This window comes from Sus scrofa, chromosome 18 (assembly GCF_054392235.1).
Source record: "Sus scrofa isolate SSC_HxYL_T2T_F1_AM1 chromosome 18, Sscrofa_HxYL_maternal_Yorkshire_Landrace_v2.0, whole genome shotgun sequence".
NCBI classification, from domain to species: domain Eukaryota; kingdom Metazoa; phylum Chordata; class Mammalia; order Artiodactyla; family Suidae; genus Sus; species Sus scrofa.
This window is the reverse complement of record NC_139400.1, coordinates 23,160,899-23,181,013: the sequence shown is the minus strand read 5'-3', so window position 1 is coordinate 23,181,013 and position 20,115 is coordinate 23,160,899. Positions and strand designations below refer to the sequence as shown.

Here is a 20,115-nt window from a genome sequence, read left to right as displayed (position 1 = left end):
TCTCTGTGCCCCACTCCCTCCAACCACTGCTGCCAAATGCCGGTCTCTGTTATGTCACTGGTTCCTGCGCCAGATGTCATAGAAAAGAGTCTTGGGTCCCTGTAACATGGATTCCCATGGGGTTTTCCTTGGTAGCAGCCTTGCCAGTAGACTCCGATTTTCAGGACACTGCAAATAAGAAATTTTCAAGCAGGTATTGTACAGAAGTCAGACTACGCCTTACAACAAAGCATTTATAATACTTGGAAGTAAGGAGAACTACTAGAGACAGACATTTCCAGCTGCTCTAAGGTGCTAAGATCTTAGGTAAATACAGCAGTACCCAAACAATTTTTCTACTCAAAAATTTGAGCAGCAACCTAGTCACATTTATCCAAAAAAGAGCCTAAAGCACATGGAAGAAAAGATGTGCATACAAAGCCTAAATAAAGTGTGAAGGAATGCAAAGGGTAGAACCTATAGATGTTGCTTGGGGTTGGCGAAAAAGTAGATGTGAAAATTGTTTACTTAGGAATTCATAGAAAATCTAGAAATCATGTTGATTCAGGCTGGTAAGCGGAATGCAGAGCTTGCTGAAGTGCCAGTAGTTTAATGTTTTAAAGCCCTAGAACAGTGTCATGTTCATGAAAAGCGTTGAATAAATATTACCTAGTAATGTTATCGTTTAATTATCTGATAGTTTAAAATATGTGTGTAGGTACCAACACAATTTTGTTAAGAGAAGTAATGTTTAAAAAAATCCATCAGTAGAAAGAAGATTGGTTAACAATTAGCAAACTTGCCAACCAGCTTCAGTCAAAGCTCAAATTAATAATTAACACGCCCACTGTTCGGAAATCCAGAGAAGTGGAATTCAAAGAGATAAGTCAGAAGGGATGGCAAACAGATTGATCACTGAGAAGCCATAAATGGGACTCTTGCTTTTAACTGTTTGTGTTTGGGCAGAAAAGAATGAAACAAGCTGCCACCATGTTATTAGTTTCTGTTTAGCTGCCAACATAATATTAGTTTTAGTTTCAGTTAGAAGTTGATGCCAATAGAAGCAGAGACACCTGGTTTTGCTCCACATAGTTATAAAGTAAGGAGCAGGGAAGGGAGTGGGAGCCTCTCTTTATTTATTTTATTTTATTTTTTTTAGGGCCGCACCTGTGGCGGCACGTGGAGATTCCCAGGCTAGGGATCCAGTCAGAGCTATAGCCACTGGTCTACACCATAGCCACAGCAACAACAGATCCGAGCCTCATCTGCTACCTATACCACAGCTCAGGGCAATGCCCGATTCTTAACCCACTGAGTGAGGCCAGGGGTGGAACCTGCAACCTCAGGGTTCCTAGTCGGATTCATTTCTACTGTGCCACGACGGGAACTCTGAACCTCTCTTTAGATTAGCTTAGAGCTCACCAGCCTAACTGAAAACCAGCTGTTCATAGTAAAAAGTCAGATGTTCATCTTGCACCTAGCAAAGCCAAGGAGAGAGAAGAGAACCTTCTGGAAGAAATTTCTGTATTGGTGGCACCCTAATGCTGAGTGCATGCCAGCACATCTGAGCAAAGGCGACGTGGATGGAACTCCTCTTCCAGTTTTGAGCGTAGCCCCTTTGGTCCGATTTAATTACTGATCCCTTTAGAGGCCTGCTTTCTTACCGGCAAATTGTTTCCCCTAAAGCATAATAGGAAAATTTCAATTCAAGAAGCAAGCCTATAGAGACAGCAGATAATACCAAGGTTTTGTAGAAAGAACAAAATGAGGATTTGTTTTGCTTTCTGTTTACTTTTTTATTGTGGGAATCAGGGTTTTTATTCTGATTACAGGGGGGAAATGTACTCATTAAAACATTCAGAAAATAAATATTATATTAAAAGTATAAAAAGAAATACCCATCACCCAAAGATAACTACCAGTAACATTTTTTCCAGGCATTCTCTGTGTGAATGCATTCAAAACAGACACACACATGCACATATAGTATGTATACGTGTTAGTATAATTATATATGTATAATTCTGCAGCATGCATAAGTTCCTGGGACAGGGATCGAACGTGTGCCACAGCAGTGACTCTAGCCACAGCAGTGGCAAAACCAGATCCTTAACCACTAGGCTGCCAGGGAACTCCTATAGTTATAAATCTCTGTTTTATTTATTTATTTATTTAGTTTTGTCTTTTTAGGGCCACACCCGTGGCATATGGAGGTTCCCAGGCTAGGGGTCTAATCAGAGCTGTTGCTGCCAGCCTACGCCAGCGCCATAGCAATGCCAGATCTGTGCCGCGTCTGTGACCTACACCACAGCTCACGACAGTGCCAGATCCTTAACTTACTGAGCGAGGCCAGGGATCGAACCCGCAACCTCGTGGTTCCTAGTCAGATTCGTTTCTGCTGCGCCACAACAGGAACTCCCTATACCTCTCTGTTTTGAAATGATTCTTGCATTGTGTGTAACAATGTATCTTAGCTAGCTTCTGTACCAATGAATGTAAGCCTGCAGTTAATGTTAGAGTGTTCAGCTGGGTGGATGGATCATGATTTATTTAATCAGTCCCTAATGATGGGTCTTTGAATATCCAAAATGAAAACCGAGCAACACCTAGTGGAATCCAGAGAAGTTTCTATAGATATAAGTTTGCCAGTCCAACCAAATACTAACATGGTGAACACAAAGAAAGAACAAACTCACCTCTGAAGATGGAAAGACCTTAAATTAACTGAGAGGGGAGATTTCCTCTGCGGAGGTATAGGCCTATGAACCTTTAAGACCCTGAAACAGGTTGCCAAGATTTCAGGGACCTTCTAACCTCGATGGAGTTAAATATAAAAGAGTTCATCTTTAGCCATCAAGAACCTAGAACATATATTTTAACTGTTTAACCTCAGCTCCTAGTAAGAAATAAATTTTACATCATAACCCAGTACACAGCTACGTATATATTTATAAATGAAAAAAGCACATCAAGAAATAAGCATTTCCCTTGTTCTGTGCAATGCCCTCTGATGTTTTCTAGGGTTTTTTTATGCTAATTACAGGTCACTAAATTGATTTTCCAACCTGAAAGTCATTGTCCTAAAGGACATAGTTTATTCAGAACTACCTCATTATTTAAAAAGCATGAGATGTACACATGAGATTGGTATTGGTAATTGTGTAATCTTGAATTCATTTTTCCGTTTTATTCTTCCTCTTGCTCCATAGCTAGAAACACTGTACCACTCTCTCCATGAAATAAATGATACTAGACTGTGGTAATTCATCTGTTACAAAAGTGTCAGAAATGGGCTACCTGTGTTCAGATTCAGCTAAAAATGCCCTCACTACTTATTAACAAGTATTTGAGTATGATTTCTCCTTTTTTTGTGGCTGAATATATTCCATTATCTGTATTTATTCCGCATTTTCTTTATACATTCAACCATCAGTGGACACTTGGGTTGTTTCCGTATCTTGTCTGTTGTAAATAATGCTGCAGGACCTTGGGACGCATGTATCTTTTTGAATTAGTGTTTTTCTTTGGATAAATACCCAGAAGTGGAATTGCTGGTGCATAGAGCAGTTCTACTGTTAATCTTTTGAGGAACTCCCCTACTGTTCGCCAAGTGGCTGTACCTATTTACAGTCCCACCTTCAGTGCCTCTTTGCCCCCGTCGTACATCAGAGGATACCCGGGGTAAGTGGCAGAGGAGGGACTTGGATTCAGACCTAACCTGGAGATTCCCAGGGGCCCCCAGCCTACCCCTTGGGCTGCTGGGAGGATCCACCGTGCAGTAAGGCAGACATGTGTCCACCTCCTTTGCAGCCGCCCTGGAGGGAGGGCCAGTGAGGCCAAGGAGACTGAGGGCGCTTCCCAAGTGGAAGCGGGCAAGCGGCTGGAGGAGCTTCGCCGCCGCCGCGGGGAGACCGAGAGTGAGGAGTTCGAGAAGCTCAAGCAGAAACAGCAGGAGGCGGCCTTGGAACTGGAGGAGCTGAAGAAGAAGAGGGAGGAGCGAAGGAAGGTCCTGGAGGAGGAGGAGCAGAGGAGGAAGCAGGAGGAAGCAGAGCGAAAAGTCAGAGAGGAGGTAAGGAGGGCACCGCGCCCAGCGCACCCAGCACTCAGCGCGCCCGAGCCGCTGAGTGTGGAGCTCTGTTCACCCTTCCAGTCCTGGAAATAGTTTCTTCCCCGGTGAACTGCTGCTGTCAGAGTCCAAATACATTTGAAGATGAATCCGCTTGCTCTGTGCCAGGCGTGGTTCTAAACCCTTTATACACATTAGTTTAGCCAGTTCCCCTAAGAACTCTCTGACGTGGGTAGTCTTATCATCCCCATTTTACAGATGAGGAAGCTGAGGCACAGAGAGGGTTTTGTAATTTTTTCCCCAGGTCCCACTTGTCTTAATCCATGACCCTGTACTGTCCCTCAATAAGAGAACAGTTAGAGAGCAGCGGAGGATGAAAAGGTCTGCAGATCACAAGAACCAAAAGTCACGTGATAGCTGTTTTTGAATATTTGAAGGGGTTTTACGGAGAAGAGTCTTTTCAATTGCTTTTGGGGTGTTTTAAATGGAAAAGTAAGGAACTAGATTTTCACAGGCAGGGATAGTATCTGCTTTGTTCATTACTGTATACCCAGGACCCAGTTCGTGCCAGGCATGTAGCAGGAGCCCAGTAATTATGAACAGATGAATTTGTTCCGTCTTCTTAAACAAAACTAAAAACAACAGATAAAGTTTCAAAAGGCAAATTTTGAAAAGTAGAAAAGTACTTAACCAACTACTGTAAGCCTTGTAGTTTACAAGGTGTGTTTCTCCTTTAATCCTGAAGTAGTAGTATTCTCATTTTATGGACAAAACTATAGGAGTCAAGTAGTTTGAGTGACTTGTGTGAAATTACTTGACTAATAAGTGGTAGAACCAGTATTGAGACCCAGCTTCTCCCACTCAGCCTAGACTTTTTCCCATTTATCTTCAGAAGTAGTGACTGCCCATCATTAAAAATATGCAAAAAGACTTTAGATGACTTTCTGATGTGGATCCTACACAAACATTCCCTGAACTTGTGGAAAGTTTGCATAGATTATTCCAAGTGCTCTTCCAACTCTAGCTTTCAATGAGCCAATGACCTTTGGTTGGGAAGTAATTGGGATGACAGAGCTTTAGAATCAAACACACCTGGCCTTATATTCCTAACTCTGACATTGGCAAGCTGGGACCTTGGGAGAATTGCTGGATTGCTCCGAGACTTCTTTTCCTTATCTGTGAAATATCTCCTTTCAAGTTGTGGTGACGATGAAATCATTGTATTCATGGTGCCTGGTACCTAAGAGTCACTCAGGAAGTTATAGTTATTACTGTTACTTAAAGAGAAACAAAGTATCAGTGAAGGCAGAAGAGAAACCGGAACTCTTGAACTGAACTGGACCTAGGAGATGACTTGGTCTAACCTCCTACTAAGCACAAAGTCTTAGCTGGGGCTGCTGTAAGAAATTTTCGTATGCTGATAAGCAACAGAAATTTATTTCTCACACTTTTGAGGTTAGGACGTCCAGGATCAAAGTGCCAGCAAATTCTGTGTCCGGTGAGACCTCACTTCCCAGTTCACAAATGTAGTCTTCTTGCTGCGACCTCATAGGGTCAAAGTGGTGAGAGAGCTCTCGGGGACCTCTTTTTGAAAGGCACTTCATCCCTTTCATGAAGATTCCACTCTCATGATCTAATCACCTCTCCAACCGCGCCCCCCCCCCAATACCATCTCTTTAGGGGTTAAGATTTCAACATATGTGTTTGGGGAGGGCCACAAACGTTCAGTCCATAACACACAGGATCTTTCTTCAACATCCCCTGACAGATGAATATCCTGTCTCTGCTTGAGAACATCCAGTTTGAAAACTACAAAAGACTCCATTAATCTCTCAGAAAATTGTTCATAGAGAATGTGGAGCTTGATGAGAAAACAGGAGAAAGTATTCTTGGCCAGGAATGAAGGCACAGAGGGGTTCACAGACAAACTGTAAACATCCGATTTCACCACTAGGATGCAGCATCTACACCATTTCAGATTTGTTAAACCACCTAAAACAGAGGTGGGGACACCATGAAATCATATCCTCTACAAGTTGGTAAATATAGTAGCACACATTTGTATAACTTTGCGTGTAAATCATCACATTTGTCTTCACAACTCTTCTAGGAAGTAGGTAGAAGAGACCCTTATTTTACATACACAGAAGGGAAGGTCATTGTTAGAGAGCTTGGCGGGACGACGATGACAGTGATGATCTTAACACTGAGCGCCAGTTTGCACTTCACACGGGCTTTCTCATTTAGTCCTTGCTAAAGCCCTGGTCAGTGGATCCTGTTATTATCCCATTTGACAGATGAAGAAACCAAGGCACAGAGCAGATAAGTAGCGTGGCCAAGGTCACACAGTTGGGAAGGGGCAGCGTCAGAGTGTGGAGGCAGTTGAACTCACAAGCTTGGTGCCACCCTTGAGGCACCCTTGAGGAAGGGATGGCTTTTTTTCTAGAACCTGGGTATTTTTCCTCTGAGACTGTGCTCTGCCCCCTCAGCACTCTTTTCTTTTGGCGTGAAGCTGATGGACGCCCCTGTTATTTGTTCTTTCTCTCTTAGGAAGAGAAGAGGAGGCTAAAGGAAGAGATTGAAAGGCGAAGGGCAGAAGCTGCTGAGAAACGCCAGAAGATGCCAGAAGATGGTTTGTCAGACGACAAGAAGCCCTTCAAATGTTTCGCTCCCAAAGGGTCATCTCTCAAGGTATTTTTTTCCCCAGAAAACTTTCTTATAAGATGCCATTATAATATAACAGAAACTCGATTTTAGCCCCTGAGTTAGTTACTGATTATTCAAAGCCTTTGCTTCCTTTATCTTTTTGCTCCATTTTTCAGCAATTTCATAGCTTCTTTTTGTTATCAGGATATGGAAAGGAGAGAAATAAAGTGGAGAATTTGTGTCTGTTTATTAGATCTTTGGTATACATTAAAATGACCTTTGGCAGTTATCTCTGGATCTCACTGAGCCACCCTCTCTGCATGCCGTATTGCTTTGAGCAGTTAAAAATGGAAAAATTTAACCTGTATAATGTAGGCAAATATATTTTAAAAGCTTAAGCTGCCTTTCATGCTAATGTTCATTTTTAAATCTGTCTTTATTAAGAGCCAGGTAGCTAGAAATGACACAGGTCAAATTTTAAAGCTGTAATCATGGGAGGAGACAAAATTTTACTTGCCAGGATGAGTTTGGTCTGTGTGTATTGCCTTCATAGAGCAGCGCTCCTAATGATAAGATGAAGGTGTTGCCGAGAGAGAAAAGAGAAGGAGCAGGAAGGAGCTGAGTCAGGGAGATGATGGGATGGTTGAGAGAGAGTGCTAAGAGTGCAGACTCAAGAAAGTGCCATTATTGAGAGCAAATCTGCTTTTTGCTTAAATGGTTAACATGTTTTGAGTACCTGGCACAGTGAAGATACTCAACAACTATTTATTTAATGAATACACAAACGAATGAATCCTCAGAGACTGGAACTTTTAGCAGTTGTTTTTCTCATCCTCAATTTCCATCAACCTAGCTGGTTCACAGCACATTGACAATGGGCAAAGCCAGTATAGCGTCAGAGCCAGGCTCCAGCTGGTTAACGTGTGCATGTGTGTATCTATCAATATGTGCAAGGTCTAATGTGCTAAAATGACCAAAAGCCGGTTACTTACCTTTTAATTATTACCTGTTTCGCCTGAAAAACAGTATTTTTATCCCCAGATAGCTTCACTTAGTCTTTATGATGGTCTGAGTCCTAGCCCACCACAGTGCTGACGTTTCCCAAGTAAATTCCATCTATTTGACCCCTTGTCTCAAGGGCTGTTCCACTGGGAATCCAAAGCAAGCCACAGCGGGAGATTTTTATTTAATATTTGATGTTTATAACTAGTCTGATGTGTGCTATGTACTATTAAGGAGAGAGCACAAAGCAAGGTCACTGCCCCTAGGGCATTAACATAGCTGACCGCCTCAGGGGAATTCAAGAATCCTGCAGGTAACCAAATGTAGACTACCAGCTCAGTGAAGTCTTGAGCTGGAGAAGAAGGAATAAAAAGAGGCTTTGTGGTTTGAATTTCATAAAATTTTCCCATGTCACAAAATTTTCTTTTGATTTTTTTCCAACCATTTAACAATGTAAAATGTTCTTAGCTCTTGAGTGGATAAAAAACATGAGCCAATGGGCCGTAGCTTGCATACTCCTGCTGTAGGCGAAAGAGCAGAAAGGCAAACTCCTCTCAGTTCAGACCTTCTCTCTGCAGACCCTGGGTCTCCCTCTTGCCTAGTACAGATACTTTTGTTCCTGGGTCATCAATAATCAAAGAAAACCATGGTCTTCCCCTCAACCTTCCTTCAAATGCCACCCTAAGCCAACCTTTTCTTGAACTGTCTTGGGAACATGAGGAAAGGAGTAATCATCTAGACTTCTAATTTCTAATTTCTAATTTCTCTCTCTCTCTCTCTCTCTCTATATATATATATATATTTTTTTTTTTTTTTTTTTGGAGGAAACTGCAACCCATCCTCCCTCTCCAAACATCTCTCTACTAAGTTTTCCCAATTAACTTCTGTCTTGTTTCCATCAACCAGACTCATGAGTTCCCAGGAAGCCATTTATCTACTCTCTCTGGTAGAGGGGCCCGTATGTGTAATCAAACCAGTTGATATATGAAAAAGAAACAAAACATTTTTAATTTCTATGTAACAGAGCCATACTTTCAACAACAGGCAGTCTAGTGCTTTTCTCCATAGAATGTGCCTTGAAGAACTTGCTGTGGCTCTTGTTTTAGAGCTTAATTTCAGGTCCTTCTATTGAATTCTTGTAACTATTGATACTCTTGGCTCTGTGGCCTTTGTAAATGGTCACAAGCCAGCATTGTTGAATGCCAGTGGGAGGAAAACATTTGATATTTGACCTCAAGATAGTATCAACTAGTGTATTTTGTTAATTTCTCATGACTTCTGTTCCTTGTCTGAGAAGCTTAGAACATGGTTTCTCATGGTAAAATTATGCTAGCAGCAAATGATTTTTCTTACATAAGACATACAAAGAATAAGTTTTAAGTAAAGTAAATTTAGAATTTTGTTTTCATCATTACTGCTTTCACATCCTGATGTAGAGGGAGTGTGGCATAAAGAAATTGCTAGTTTGCTAAAATTGTGTGGGTTTTTTCCCCTTGAATTTTATTGACAACACTGCCACCTCTTGGTCTTCAGGAGAACCAATGTCCCCCTTTAAACTCCTTGCCCTGAACATTTTGTTTACAAATTGTTGCATTATCCAGAGTCTCTGAGTATAGGAATTTTCTATCAGTAATAGTTGGTAAGTCCTGACAAAATGTGACAGTGAAGTCAAGCTGTATTGGATATGGTAGATAGAAAAGGAGAAATTAGAATCTGAGAGCTTCTGTAAATTGAATCAATGTGATGGCCAAGGTTAACAAGATGATCCCTGGGTCAGAGCAGTGCTGGAGGTGCTGCAGAGAGCAAGTCTCTTCTCTGCCTTCACTATCCTTCCCCCCCCCCATCACTCTGCATGCTTCTTGGTTCCCCAACCCTTTGTGCATATGTTTGCTTTGCTAGAAACGTCCTCACCCCCCAACTCAAGCATTCCCACCCTCGCTCTCAGAAACACATTTATCAAGCTATATAAACTATAAACCTCAAATCTTAGCTCAAATACTAATACATTTGAAAAGCCTTCTCCAACTGAATTTTATCTTTAATATGGCACTTACCATTAAAATTTTAAAATTTCATTTATATGTTCTACTAGTCTTCCCTGACTCTATTAGTATATTATCTTATACATTGTATATTATGTTATACATTGCGGGGTGTTAAACTTTATAATTTATTGGTTGGTTGGTTGACAGGCTGGCAGGGTTAAAAGTAGGATGGATAGATGGACAAATAATATTAAAAGTGCCAGTGCATTGTGTAGTTCCAGGTTATTTTACCTCTCAATTGGGACGTTTTCTCCAGGAATGCACTTCTAAGTTCATGTTAAGGCCAGAAATATAAGAGTTAAGACCTTTTACATCTCATAAACTCAGGGATACCAATAGTAATTTTTTTGTATAAAGTTTTATTTTCAATGAATTTATCTCAGTAGGAAATCACTAGAAAGGATGAAGTGCCCTCACTTACATCCATAAAAGAAGTTATCATTCAACTGATATTAGGAGTAAAGCATGTTTCCCAAAAATCTTCAGGGTATTTATTAATAATCCATGAGTCCCAGGGCAGCCCAGTCCAGAAAAAGTCATTGATGCCTTGAAGATTGTAGGGGACAGTCCACCAGACCAGCCTGGAATAACTGTTGTCTAGTAGATTCCTTGGCTGCCCTGAATAGGGCAGAAAACGGATCCCTTCAGCACCAGTGTACTTTGCACATGCAGTCCTATGCAAAGAAGAGTTTACTATTTGATGATACTGATAGGTGATGCTTGGCAGAGGACATTTCTAGCCTGGGGTTGAGTACCATTAAGCGTCAACACTATTTCCTGACTTATAAAGAACTTCTGGATTTGAGTGATGGAGTTTCAGTAAAATATAATGTTTGATTTAGTAGCTGTAGCAAAAAGGAATTTCTCGCTTAAAAAAAAGAATTTATTAAAGACGATTGAACTGCCCACCAGTGTATATCCATAGCAGTTTCTCTGGGCTTATTTCCCACTTGGACAAATAGGGCCTCCATGAGAGGCATCTCCCTTTCCTGATGAGCTGTACCCCAGTTTCTCTTATCCTTATCCCCATCCTGGCAAATCAAGTTCAGATAATAGGCTTGACAGCTATCAAAGTAGAAAATCAGGCTAAACAGTAAGTGAATAGCTCACAGTTCCTCGTTATCTTTCTTTTATGTACAAATATCAAATCATGATGTTGTGTACCTAAAACTAATGTAATACTAATGACATTAGTGTAACTAGTTTATATCTCAATAAAATGAAAAAAATTTAAAGTACCTCAGAAAACAAATAATTGTTAAATCTTGAAATGTAAATCTTCTTTTGCCGCTGATTTTTATTATTTGAGGCATTTTTATTCCATTTTGACTAGTCTTTAATTTGCCTCCCAAACTTCATATTTCTCTATCTTCTGCCAATCTTTCCTTCATCTCCCAAACTGCATTATCAAATACCTTTTTGTTTAGGGAGTTCTCTTTGTGGCTCAGCAGTAACTTTTCCAGCTAGTATCTGTGAGGATGCAGGTTCAATCCCTGGCCTCGCTCAGTGGGTTAAGGATCTGACACGTTGCCATGAGCTGTGGTGTAGGTCACAGACGTGGCTCAGATCCTGCGTTGCTGTGGCTGTGGTGTCAGCCGGCCGCTGTAGCTCCGATTTGACCCCTAGCCTGGGAACTTCCATATGCTGCAGGTGCAGCCCTAAAAGGCAAAACAAAAACAGATACCTTCTATGTAGTTTTCCACTCTGCCCAGCACCCTCATACTCCTTGATGCTCTTTCGTCATTTTATTCACGTTCAAGGGAGATAGTACTATGGGCTGAGAAGCACTGCTTAATAACTGAAAATATTAACTGGCTTTATTTTTTTTTCCAATTCCTAGATAGAAGAGCGAGCAGAATTTTTGAATAAGTCTGTGCAGAAAAGGTAAATATAGTTGACTGTTCAACTGAGAATCATCAGCCATTATGGAAAAGTCCTCTCTCATGTTTGTACGTATGTATATGTGTGTCCATCTCCTTGGCAGTGGTGTCAAGTCAACTCATCAAGCAGCAGTGGTCTCCAAGATTGACAGCAGGCTGGAGCAGTACACCAGCGCAATTGAGGTGAGAGATGTCCTCATGGCTATGGTCAAACAGAAATCGACTCTGATTATGTAAATAATCACAGAAACGCTTAGGACAACTTTCAAGTCCAGTAGTGTTAGAATGTTAATGGTAAAAAAAAAAAAAAAAAAAAGAATGTTAATGGTGCTTTATTATCCTTTAAATTAGTTATAGAGAAAACCATAATAAAGATATATTATAGAAGTGTTAAAATATTGTTTACTACTTTACACCTGAGTATTCTTTTTAAAATCTAATTTTATTGGAGTATAGTTGACTGCAATGTTGTATTTGTTTCAGGTGTACAGCAATGTGAATCAGTCATACATAGAAATATATATCCATTCTTTTTTCCCATATAGGTTATTACAAACTATTGAGTAGATTTCCCCGTGCTCTGCAGTAGGTTCTCGTTAACCATCTGTTTTATACAGTAGCGTGCACGTGTTATTCCCACCCTCCCAATTCCTCCCTCCCCTAAGATTGGTTTTGAAATCTGTGAGTTTGTTTCATAAATAAGTTCTTGCATATCATTCTTATTAGATTCTACATGTAAGTGATATCATAGGAATATCATAGGATATTTATCTTTCTCTGACTTATGCCTGAGTATTCTTTAATGAAGGTGCCATTTTTTAAACAAAGGGGTTTATTGTTATTTAACTATATTATTTACATGTTCACAAGTATATCTTCAATATCCTTCATTCCTTATAAAATGTGTTCCCATATATAGTTTAAACACACCCCTTACAACGGTCATTAGTCCTCTTTGGCCTACAAAAACTTTTTATTGTCAAGTAAATGAGTAGTGTAAACTAATATAAAGATGATAGCCAGCTGGAATTTAATCGCCATCATTTTCAAATTGATTGGGTTGTATTTGAAGGACCATGCTTTTTTATAATCCGACTTTTTTTCCACCCGATCGGCCTAGAGGATTTTTTTTCTTTTTTTTTTTTTTTTTTTTTTGCTATTTCTTTGGGCCGCTCCCACGGCATATGGAGGTTCCCAGGCTAGGGGTCGAATCAGAGCTGTAGCCACCGGCCTACGCCAGAGCCACAGCAACGCGGGATCCGAGCCGCGTCTGCGACCTACACCACAGCTCACGGCAACGCCGGATCGTTAACCCACTGAGCAAGGGCAGGGACCGAACCCGCAACCTCATGGTTCCTAGTCGGATTCGTTAACCACTGCGCCACTACGGGAACTCCGGCCTAGAGGATTTTACTCAATGTGGAAATAATGTCTGCTTCCACCATCCAAAGCACTAAGAGGGTGGGTGCCATTGATCAAGATGTGATTGACTTTGGTCAATGGTTTTAGTTGCCTGTTATGAAGTAAATGGATCAGTTGGATTGGGTTTTCTCCTCTCCTTTGTGCTGTAGACTGGAGGTAACTGCAGACTAGTTCATAAACAAATGATAAGAGGGATTAAGAAAGAGAGAGGTCTTGATGATTTATCAAATGAATAATCAAGTCCAAATACTCCAGAAGAGATTTTCATGAGATTTAGTGTCCACTAAAATATAAGGCAAATTGCAGGTAGTTACTTTCTGTGGTTGAATGGATCATAATAGCCCTAAGGGGGTAAGGGAAGCCAGGACTGTGCTTTCGGCCTTTACATAGTCCAGAGAGGGTGCCGCGCACCCTGGCTGCCCACCTTGATGACACATGCGACGGGCACCAAAGCAGGACCAGGGAAGAAACTCTGTGACTGGGGGGATGCCCATCACTACCACTGGAAAAGTAGCACACTTTTCTTTTATGCCCATCCTTCTTCCTTGCAGTCTGTTCTCCAGGCAGTGGTCTCTCAATCTTTCTGTCGTTCAGCAAGTTCAACACATCTGTTTCTTTGGTCCTTGCATGTGCTCTTACCTCTGTGTGGAATGGTGTTTGTCTCTTCCCTCGCCGGCCGCTTCCAAGTCTCCCATCAGACCTGGTTTTAAATGTCACGTCGTCAGGGTAGCCTTTACTGTCCTGCTAAACCACCATTGCCCTACTGTGTGCTCCCTCGGCGAGCTTACAGCACCACACGCATCTTTCATAGCACTCACTGCAATGTGAAATAATAGTGCGTGACCACTTACTGTCTCTCCTGTTAATGTCAGTCCACTGTGGCCTACAGAGTGGACTGTCTCTAGTATCGCCATGTCCCCAGAGCCTAGCACAGTGCCCTGCATGCAGCAGGCACTCAAGAAGTGTCTGCTGAAGAAATGAAGTAGGATATCACCTTGACAATAAATGGTGTCCCAATAAAAAGCACTCTTCACCTTCAGAGATGCTCTGAAGTCGATATAGTGGTTTATTTGAAGGTTTGATGTCATCAGAATGTACTTTTACAATAGAAATTGGGTCTCGCTTTTGGTGAGAGTGTTCACACAGTGAACTCAGATAATAATGCTGAGGAAGACAAGCTTACCGTAGGTTTATGAGAACAAACTTATCAGCACCAATCCTGAAAATAATTCATGTGCTTAAGGGAACAAAAACTACAAAACCCACGAAGCCAGCAGCCTCAGACCTTCCTGTTCCAGCCGAAGGTGTCCGCAACATCAAGAGCATGTGGGAGAAAGGCAATGTGTTCTCGTCCCCGACTGCATCGGGCACGCCAAATAAGGTGAGCAGGGGATTGCTGTCGTTTAATTTTGGAGGTTGGGGTTTTGCTGCTTTGTTTGTTTGTTTGTTTTGGAATCACATAGCTAACTATAAAAGCAGTGAAGAAAGTATAAATCTTACTTTCTTTTGCAATGACCACAAAAGCCAGCTCAGAGAGAATGCGTTCCTGAGACTGGTAGGCTATGCCGGATGCTCTGGCCACAGTCCTCCTCAAGTTTATCACTAACCTTGGGACTGGGAATTGGTGAAGTGGGGTGGAAAGAAAATCAGATAATATATTCTTTAAGTATCAAATTTAAGGTTTATTGTTCTCAAAATAGTCAATATAATGATTAATAATTGATCAGCATTAAGTGAAGTAATCCTGAATAGTATTTTGAGGTTGCTTTGAAGATTTCTTTCCAGGTAACTTTTTTTTTTTTCTTTAATATTGGGTGGTTGACTCTTCGTAGGAAACTGCTGGCTTGAAGGTGGGGGTTTCCAGCCGCATCAACGAATGGCTAACCAAAACCCCAGATGCAAACAAGTCACCTGCTCCCAAACCTTCTGTAAGTAGCTCCAGGTTTTTCTGAATTTCCTTGATCGTTTAGCTTCCAGCAGCAGAAGAAAACAGGTGGTTGGTCTGTTTGCCTGGGAAACATAAGACCCCCGTTCTTGGCTGTCACAGCTGAGTAACAAACAAGGAGGAGATCAGATTGAGAGAGAAGAGCCCTAGGCAGCTGCACTGCAATTACCCAGAAGGTGAACTGGAACCATCTTATCACCTCTCCACCCTGAGAGCAGCAGTTAGCCAGAATGTTGAGGCAGTTAGAATTTACACACTTAACTAGTCTCTGTGTTTGGCTTCTAGTCTATAAATGACAGCTAGGGATTTGAAAATTAAAATGTCAGATGATCTTGACCATTTCTCTGTCAAGCGCACCCCTAGACTTATTCCTAAAAGAATGTGTATGTTGGCTATTTTGAACCCATAATTTCTTTCTTTCTTTTTTTTTTTTTTTTTAGGGCCACACTTGTGGCATATGGAGGTTCCCAGGCTAGGGGTTTAATTGGAACCACAGCTGCTGGCCTACACCACAGCCACAGCAACGCAGGATCTAAGCCGCGTCTGCCACCTATACCACAGCTCACGGCAACACCGGATCCTTAACCCACTGAGTGAGGCCAGGGATCAAACCCACAACCTCATGGTTCCTGGTCGGATTCGTTTCCACTGCACCACAACAGGAACTCCTGAACCCATGGTTGTCTAATTTGCCTAATTTCTGTGACTTAACACAAAAATACAGTTATCAGGTAGTTGTTGAAATAATCGCTGTAATTTTATTGTCAACACCTCCAAAGGAAAGCCATTAAAAAAAAAACAAAAACAGTAAAACTAGAAACTATAAAAACTGGCTTTGAATGTTATTCTTGAAAATCTGAAATTTTCTTATTAAGCATGGCTATCTTACTATAAAAATATTCTTTTAACCTTTTCATTGAGTGTATATTACAATTGCCTTGCATTTATCATTATAATCAAAAACCTCATTAAGCTGCCTACTGTATACTGGTGAGCTTTCTCTGTTAAGGTGGCTTTCATACCTTTGTTGGTGCCCAAGCCAGCAAATAGTCAACTGTCATAACCACCCTATTCCAGAGGTAGAAGAAAAGCTTTCCAAACCCTAGGCTTCTGCACCATTTAGCATTAAATTGCTCCATTAGCTCCATATTTAATCTCCAAAGTAACTACAAAGTATCACTTTGCCAATTTAAAAAGAAAAATTGGAAGTATTTCCATACGCTTCTTGGGCAAAATTCCTTGTAGCCAATTAACATTCAGCCCTATATTCTTTGCATAAGGGCTTCACAAGTGGTGTAAAACTAATATAAACCCAATTTACAGATGGAAAGTATTAACAGGTTGAAAAGAACCCTTTTTCCCTCTTCTAGTAAATATAGGAAAGGGGCCTAAAAAGGGAGACAATGGAGACTAGGAATCATACCCAAAAGTAGGCTCTTTAGTGCCTCAAGTGTCCCCAGCACCCAGGAGACACACAGAGTAGACATTATGTTTTTAAATGGCAGTTTAGATAAAGCTTTATGGTTCCAGACCAGTGATTATTAACCTTTTTGAATTATGGACCCCTTTGAAAACCTAATGAAATTTAAGGATCCTCTCCCTGTGGACACACATACAAGTTCAGCAAGTTCATGGACCCAGTGGCGATTGCTTAGAGTACCAGAGATAAAGAAGAAAGGGTGTATGTTTTTCTTCTCTGATAAGTATGGCACATTGCTGGAGGAGATGGTCACTTTTCACATGTCTTTGCATCTATTTCATTTCTATTCCAGATTATACTCCTATCTGGCCCAGGACTTGACCCATACTCTTTTATCAACACTTTAACTGATCATCATATCATCATCTATGTTATCTTAATGGGAGGGTTAAAAAGATTCAATTTGGTTATTATTACAATAGGTGTAACTGTGTCAAAGTTTCCACAAAAAGCCCCATTATCTGGAGTTATTGATGGCCTCCTAAAAAAGGTGGGACCAAAAAAAAAAAAAGGCATTACAGGGCAATTACAGAATCATTGCCTGCTTTGTCTGCTATTTAGTAAGTAATTTGCTAGACCAGAGGATAGAGAGGAAAAGGAATGAATAACGTGGCAGTTGGTATACATCATAATGCTCTCCTTTTTCCCCATGTCCCATTCAATTTTGTAGACTAGTGTGGCTTCCTGAATAAAGGCGAGATTGAAAAAAAGTAATATATAATTGATGTTGTAAGTAAAAGGTTCACTTGAATATATTTAATAAGCAGCTTTGAGCTTCGCATCCATCCCGGGGGTAGTAGATACAGCAACATGCCATGTCGGAATAGCAATATGGCAGTCTCACCAAGGCAGGAGGGTAACTCACAGATACTGTGAATCCAGCAGAAAGGGAATAAAAATGTCCAGACTGCTGGAAAAGGCTGGAAGGATCCTGCGGATACATAAAGCTTATCAGGCAAAAGATAAAGGTCAGAAAGGCAGCTTAGAAAGAAGGTCACGGAAGAATTTTGTCTAGGTCTTGCCCAGGGAGTCTCACACTGGTTGCCTGCAGCTAAGATTTGTGCAGTTGCCACCGTGGGGTTTTATTTTCATTTTTTAAAATTATAATTGCAGTACATTTTTGAGATGTGGAGGCATGCACTCTTTAATTTGCTGATTCTCTCTTTTTTAAAATTTTCTTACATCAAGCCTCTTCAGGCACTTGTGTTTCCAGTCTGGCCCTTCATGGAGGGCAAGTGAGTTTGACACCCTTGGGATTCTGGTCAGACTGACCCTGAGCCCAGGATGTCAGAGGAATACCTAAAGACAATGCAGACAGGAGGCTCCCAAAGGCTGCCTTCTGATTTGGGACCAGAAGTGATTTATTCTCGGCCCCTTGTTTTGATTCCTTGGTGTGTACAGATGGAGGGGAAAGCCTGGGTTTGTGTTTGCAGATGTGTGGCATGTGGCCGTTAAAGAAAAATCAGAGGGAAATTCTTTTACTGAAATGGGACTCACCCAGTGAAACCTCAAGAAGAAAGAAAAGAGTAATCCACAGGATTAATGTTCAGATCTAAAATTCGCTGAGGATGGAGTTCCCGTCGTGGTGCAGTGGTTAACGAATCTGACTAGGAACCATGAGGTTGCGGGTTTGGTCCCTGCCCTTGCTCAGTGGGTTAACGATCGGCGTGGCCGTGAGCTGTGGTGTAGGTTGCAGACGCGGCTCGGATCCCGTGTTGCTGTGGCTCTGGCGTAGGCCGGTGGCTACAGCTCCGATTAGACCCCTAGCCTGGGAACCTCCATATGCCGCGGGAGCGGCCCAAGAAATAGCAACAACAACAACAACAACACAAAGACAAAAAAGACAAAAAAATAAAATAAAATAAAATAAAATAAAATTCGCTGAGGAGAAAAACTGTCCTCTACAACTAGTTATGTAATAATTTGCATATAATTCAAAGTGCTCAAAAGTTGTCAAATCAATATTATTTAGGGTCTCTGAAAATTGATAATTATTTAAACATCCATCTACACCTGATCCTTTACTGGAATATCTATTGTTATTGGTGGGTAGAATTTATAGGACCTCAGTGTAATTTTGTAACTGGAATTCAGTTCTTTGTCTGTTGTATCTGGTTTGTCTGTTCTTTGTATCTAAACTACATGTTATGCATGACAATTAAAATGCTAACTTGTGTTTCTTTTTGTTTAAAAAAAAAACAATATTGTCTTTCTCAGCTGAATTCTCTTCTTCATTCTTTGATATCTGATTGATTGGAAACCTGCTTCCCTGCCTTCATTTCTCCCTCTTCTTCTGGAGTGGGTCTTTCTCTAAAATATAGTCTGGTCAGGTAATTTCATTTCTATTTCCCATTTGATTTAAAGTGCCAATTTACCACTTGGATATTAATGTTTTCTTAAAATGGACTCTTGAAAGTTTTTAAGTGATCTCAAAAGATTCATAGGCAGAGTTTAGGGGAAATATAATTCATTTTCTTCAGAAGACTATTTATGTGAAAGGAAAACATTTGTCTTATATGAATTAAATAAAGTAGTAATAGCCACTTTCCAGAGCTTCCATTAGCATGTTCTTAATTATAATTTCCAATTTTTAGAACAGTCTTCCAGGCAATTTGGCAGTTTCTACCTATATTGGCACATGTAGTAGAAGTCTTCAAAAACAATCTGATTTGTTGCTTACTGCTTCCAAGTTAAATAGGTGTAACTCTCTAATAGAATACCAGAAATCCATGCTATGGTAGAAATCCAGAAACTCAGTAAGATTCTTAAAGGCAAATCTGAAGTGCTTCACATGGTACCATTTAACAAGTGCATTTTCAGTGTTGCAATCTCAGTAGTATCTGTTTTTTAAAAATAGGTCTGTTTAGACTGGTGTCCATGGATCAATGCAATTGCCATTAGTTTCGCCTTCCTAATGAGAAAAAGGTTTGCCAAAACAAGCATTACTATTTCAGTAAAACACATTTATTTTCTACAAACTACCTTTGCCAAGTACTAATATAAGCAAATTCTGGAAGAAAAGTAAATGGAAGCAGAAATTTGGAGCTCTATCCAAACCAAATTAATTATGAGGTAGTAAATAAGGAATCAAATATATATAGCTGTTATCAATCATATTTTAGTGTTTTCTTCCTAGGATTTTCACATGTTCTAACATATGTCATCACCTGTCAGTTTCTCTTATGGGTACAATTTGCAGTAAATGTTTATTTCCATGGGACTAGGTTCTACTGATACACTTCAGAGTTATCATTTGCTCCTCAGGAAACACAAAATTATTTTAGCCCTAGTTTGGACTGCCCGGAAATAGACTCTAAAACAGTGGTTCATGTACAACTGGTTTACTTGGGACGTGGAGAAAACACTACAGGAAGTGAGGCAGGAAAAGACGACAGCCAATAAGGAATATTTATTTAGCAAGTCATTCATGGGCTCTTAAACTTAATCCCACGGGCAAACTCTGGAAGCCACTATGAAACACCAAGGTGTCCAATCTGAGGTGTGAGTCTGAGAAGCATTCTTGTACCATATCTCATGGGTGAGTGGCTGCTCCTGGCGATGTTAAACCTCTGAACGTCCAGTCTGTCCTGTGGTGGGAAAAGGGGGCACCTGCAGCCAGAGGAAGTCCTCCGGTAAAGAAATGCAGGGCT

The 20,115-nt window shown here is 40.7% G+C and overlaps 1 protein-coding gene across 25 annotated transcripts in view; it reads left to right on the top strand.

The window, feature by feature from the left end:
* Window positions 1-20,115, top strand: part of CALD1 (caldesmon 1) — a 287,937-nt gene that overhangs the window by 261,981 nt on the left and 5,841 nt on the right. For all 25 annotated transcript variants that reach the window (XM_085005401.1, XM_021079167.2, XM_085005410.1 and 22 more), the window contains 6 exons: window positions 3,790-4,048; window positions 6,596-6,736; window positions 11,579-11,622; window positions 11,723-11,801; window positions 14,284-14,421; window positions 14,873-14,968. In XM_085005401.1, coding sequence (XP_084861527.1) covers window positions 3,790-4,048; window positions 6,596-6,736; window positions 11,579-11,622; window positions 11,723-11,801; window positions 14,284-14,421; window positions 14,873-14,968 — 757 coding nt within the window. The remainder of the gene's footprint in view (window positions 1-3,789; window positions 4,049-6,595; window positions 6,737-11,578; window positions 11,623-11,722; window positions 11,802-14,283; window positions 14,422-14,872; window positions 14,969-20,115) is intronic.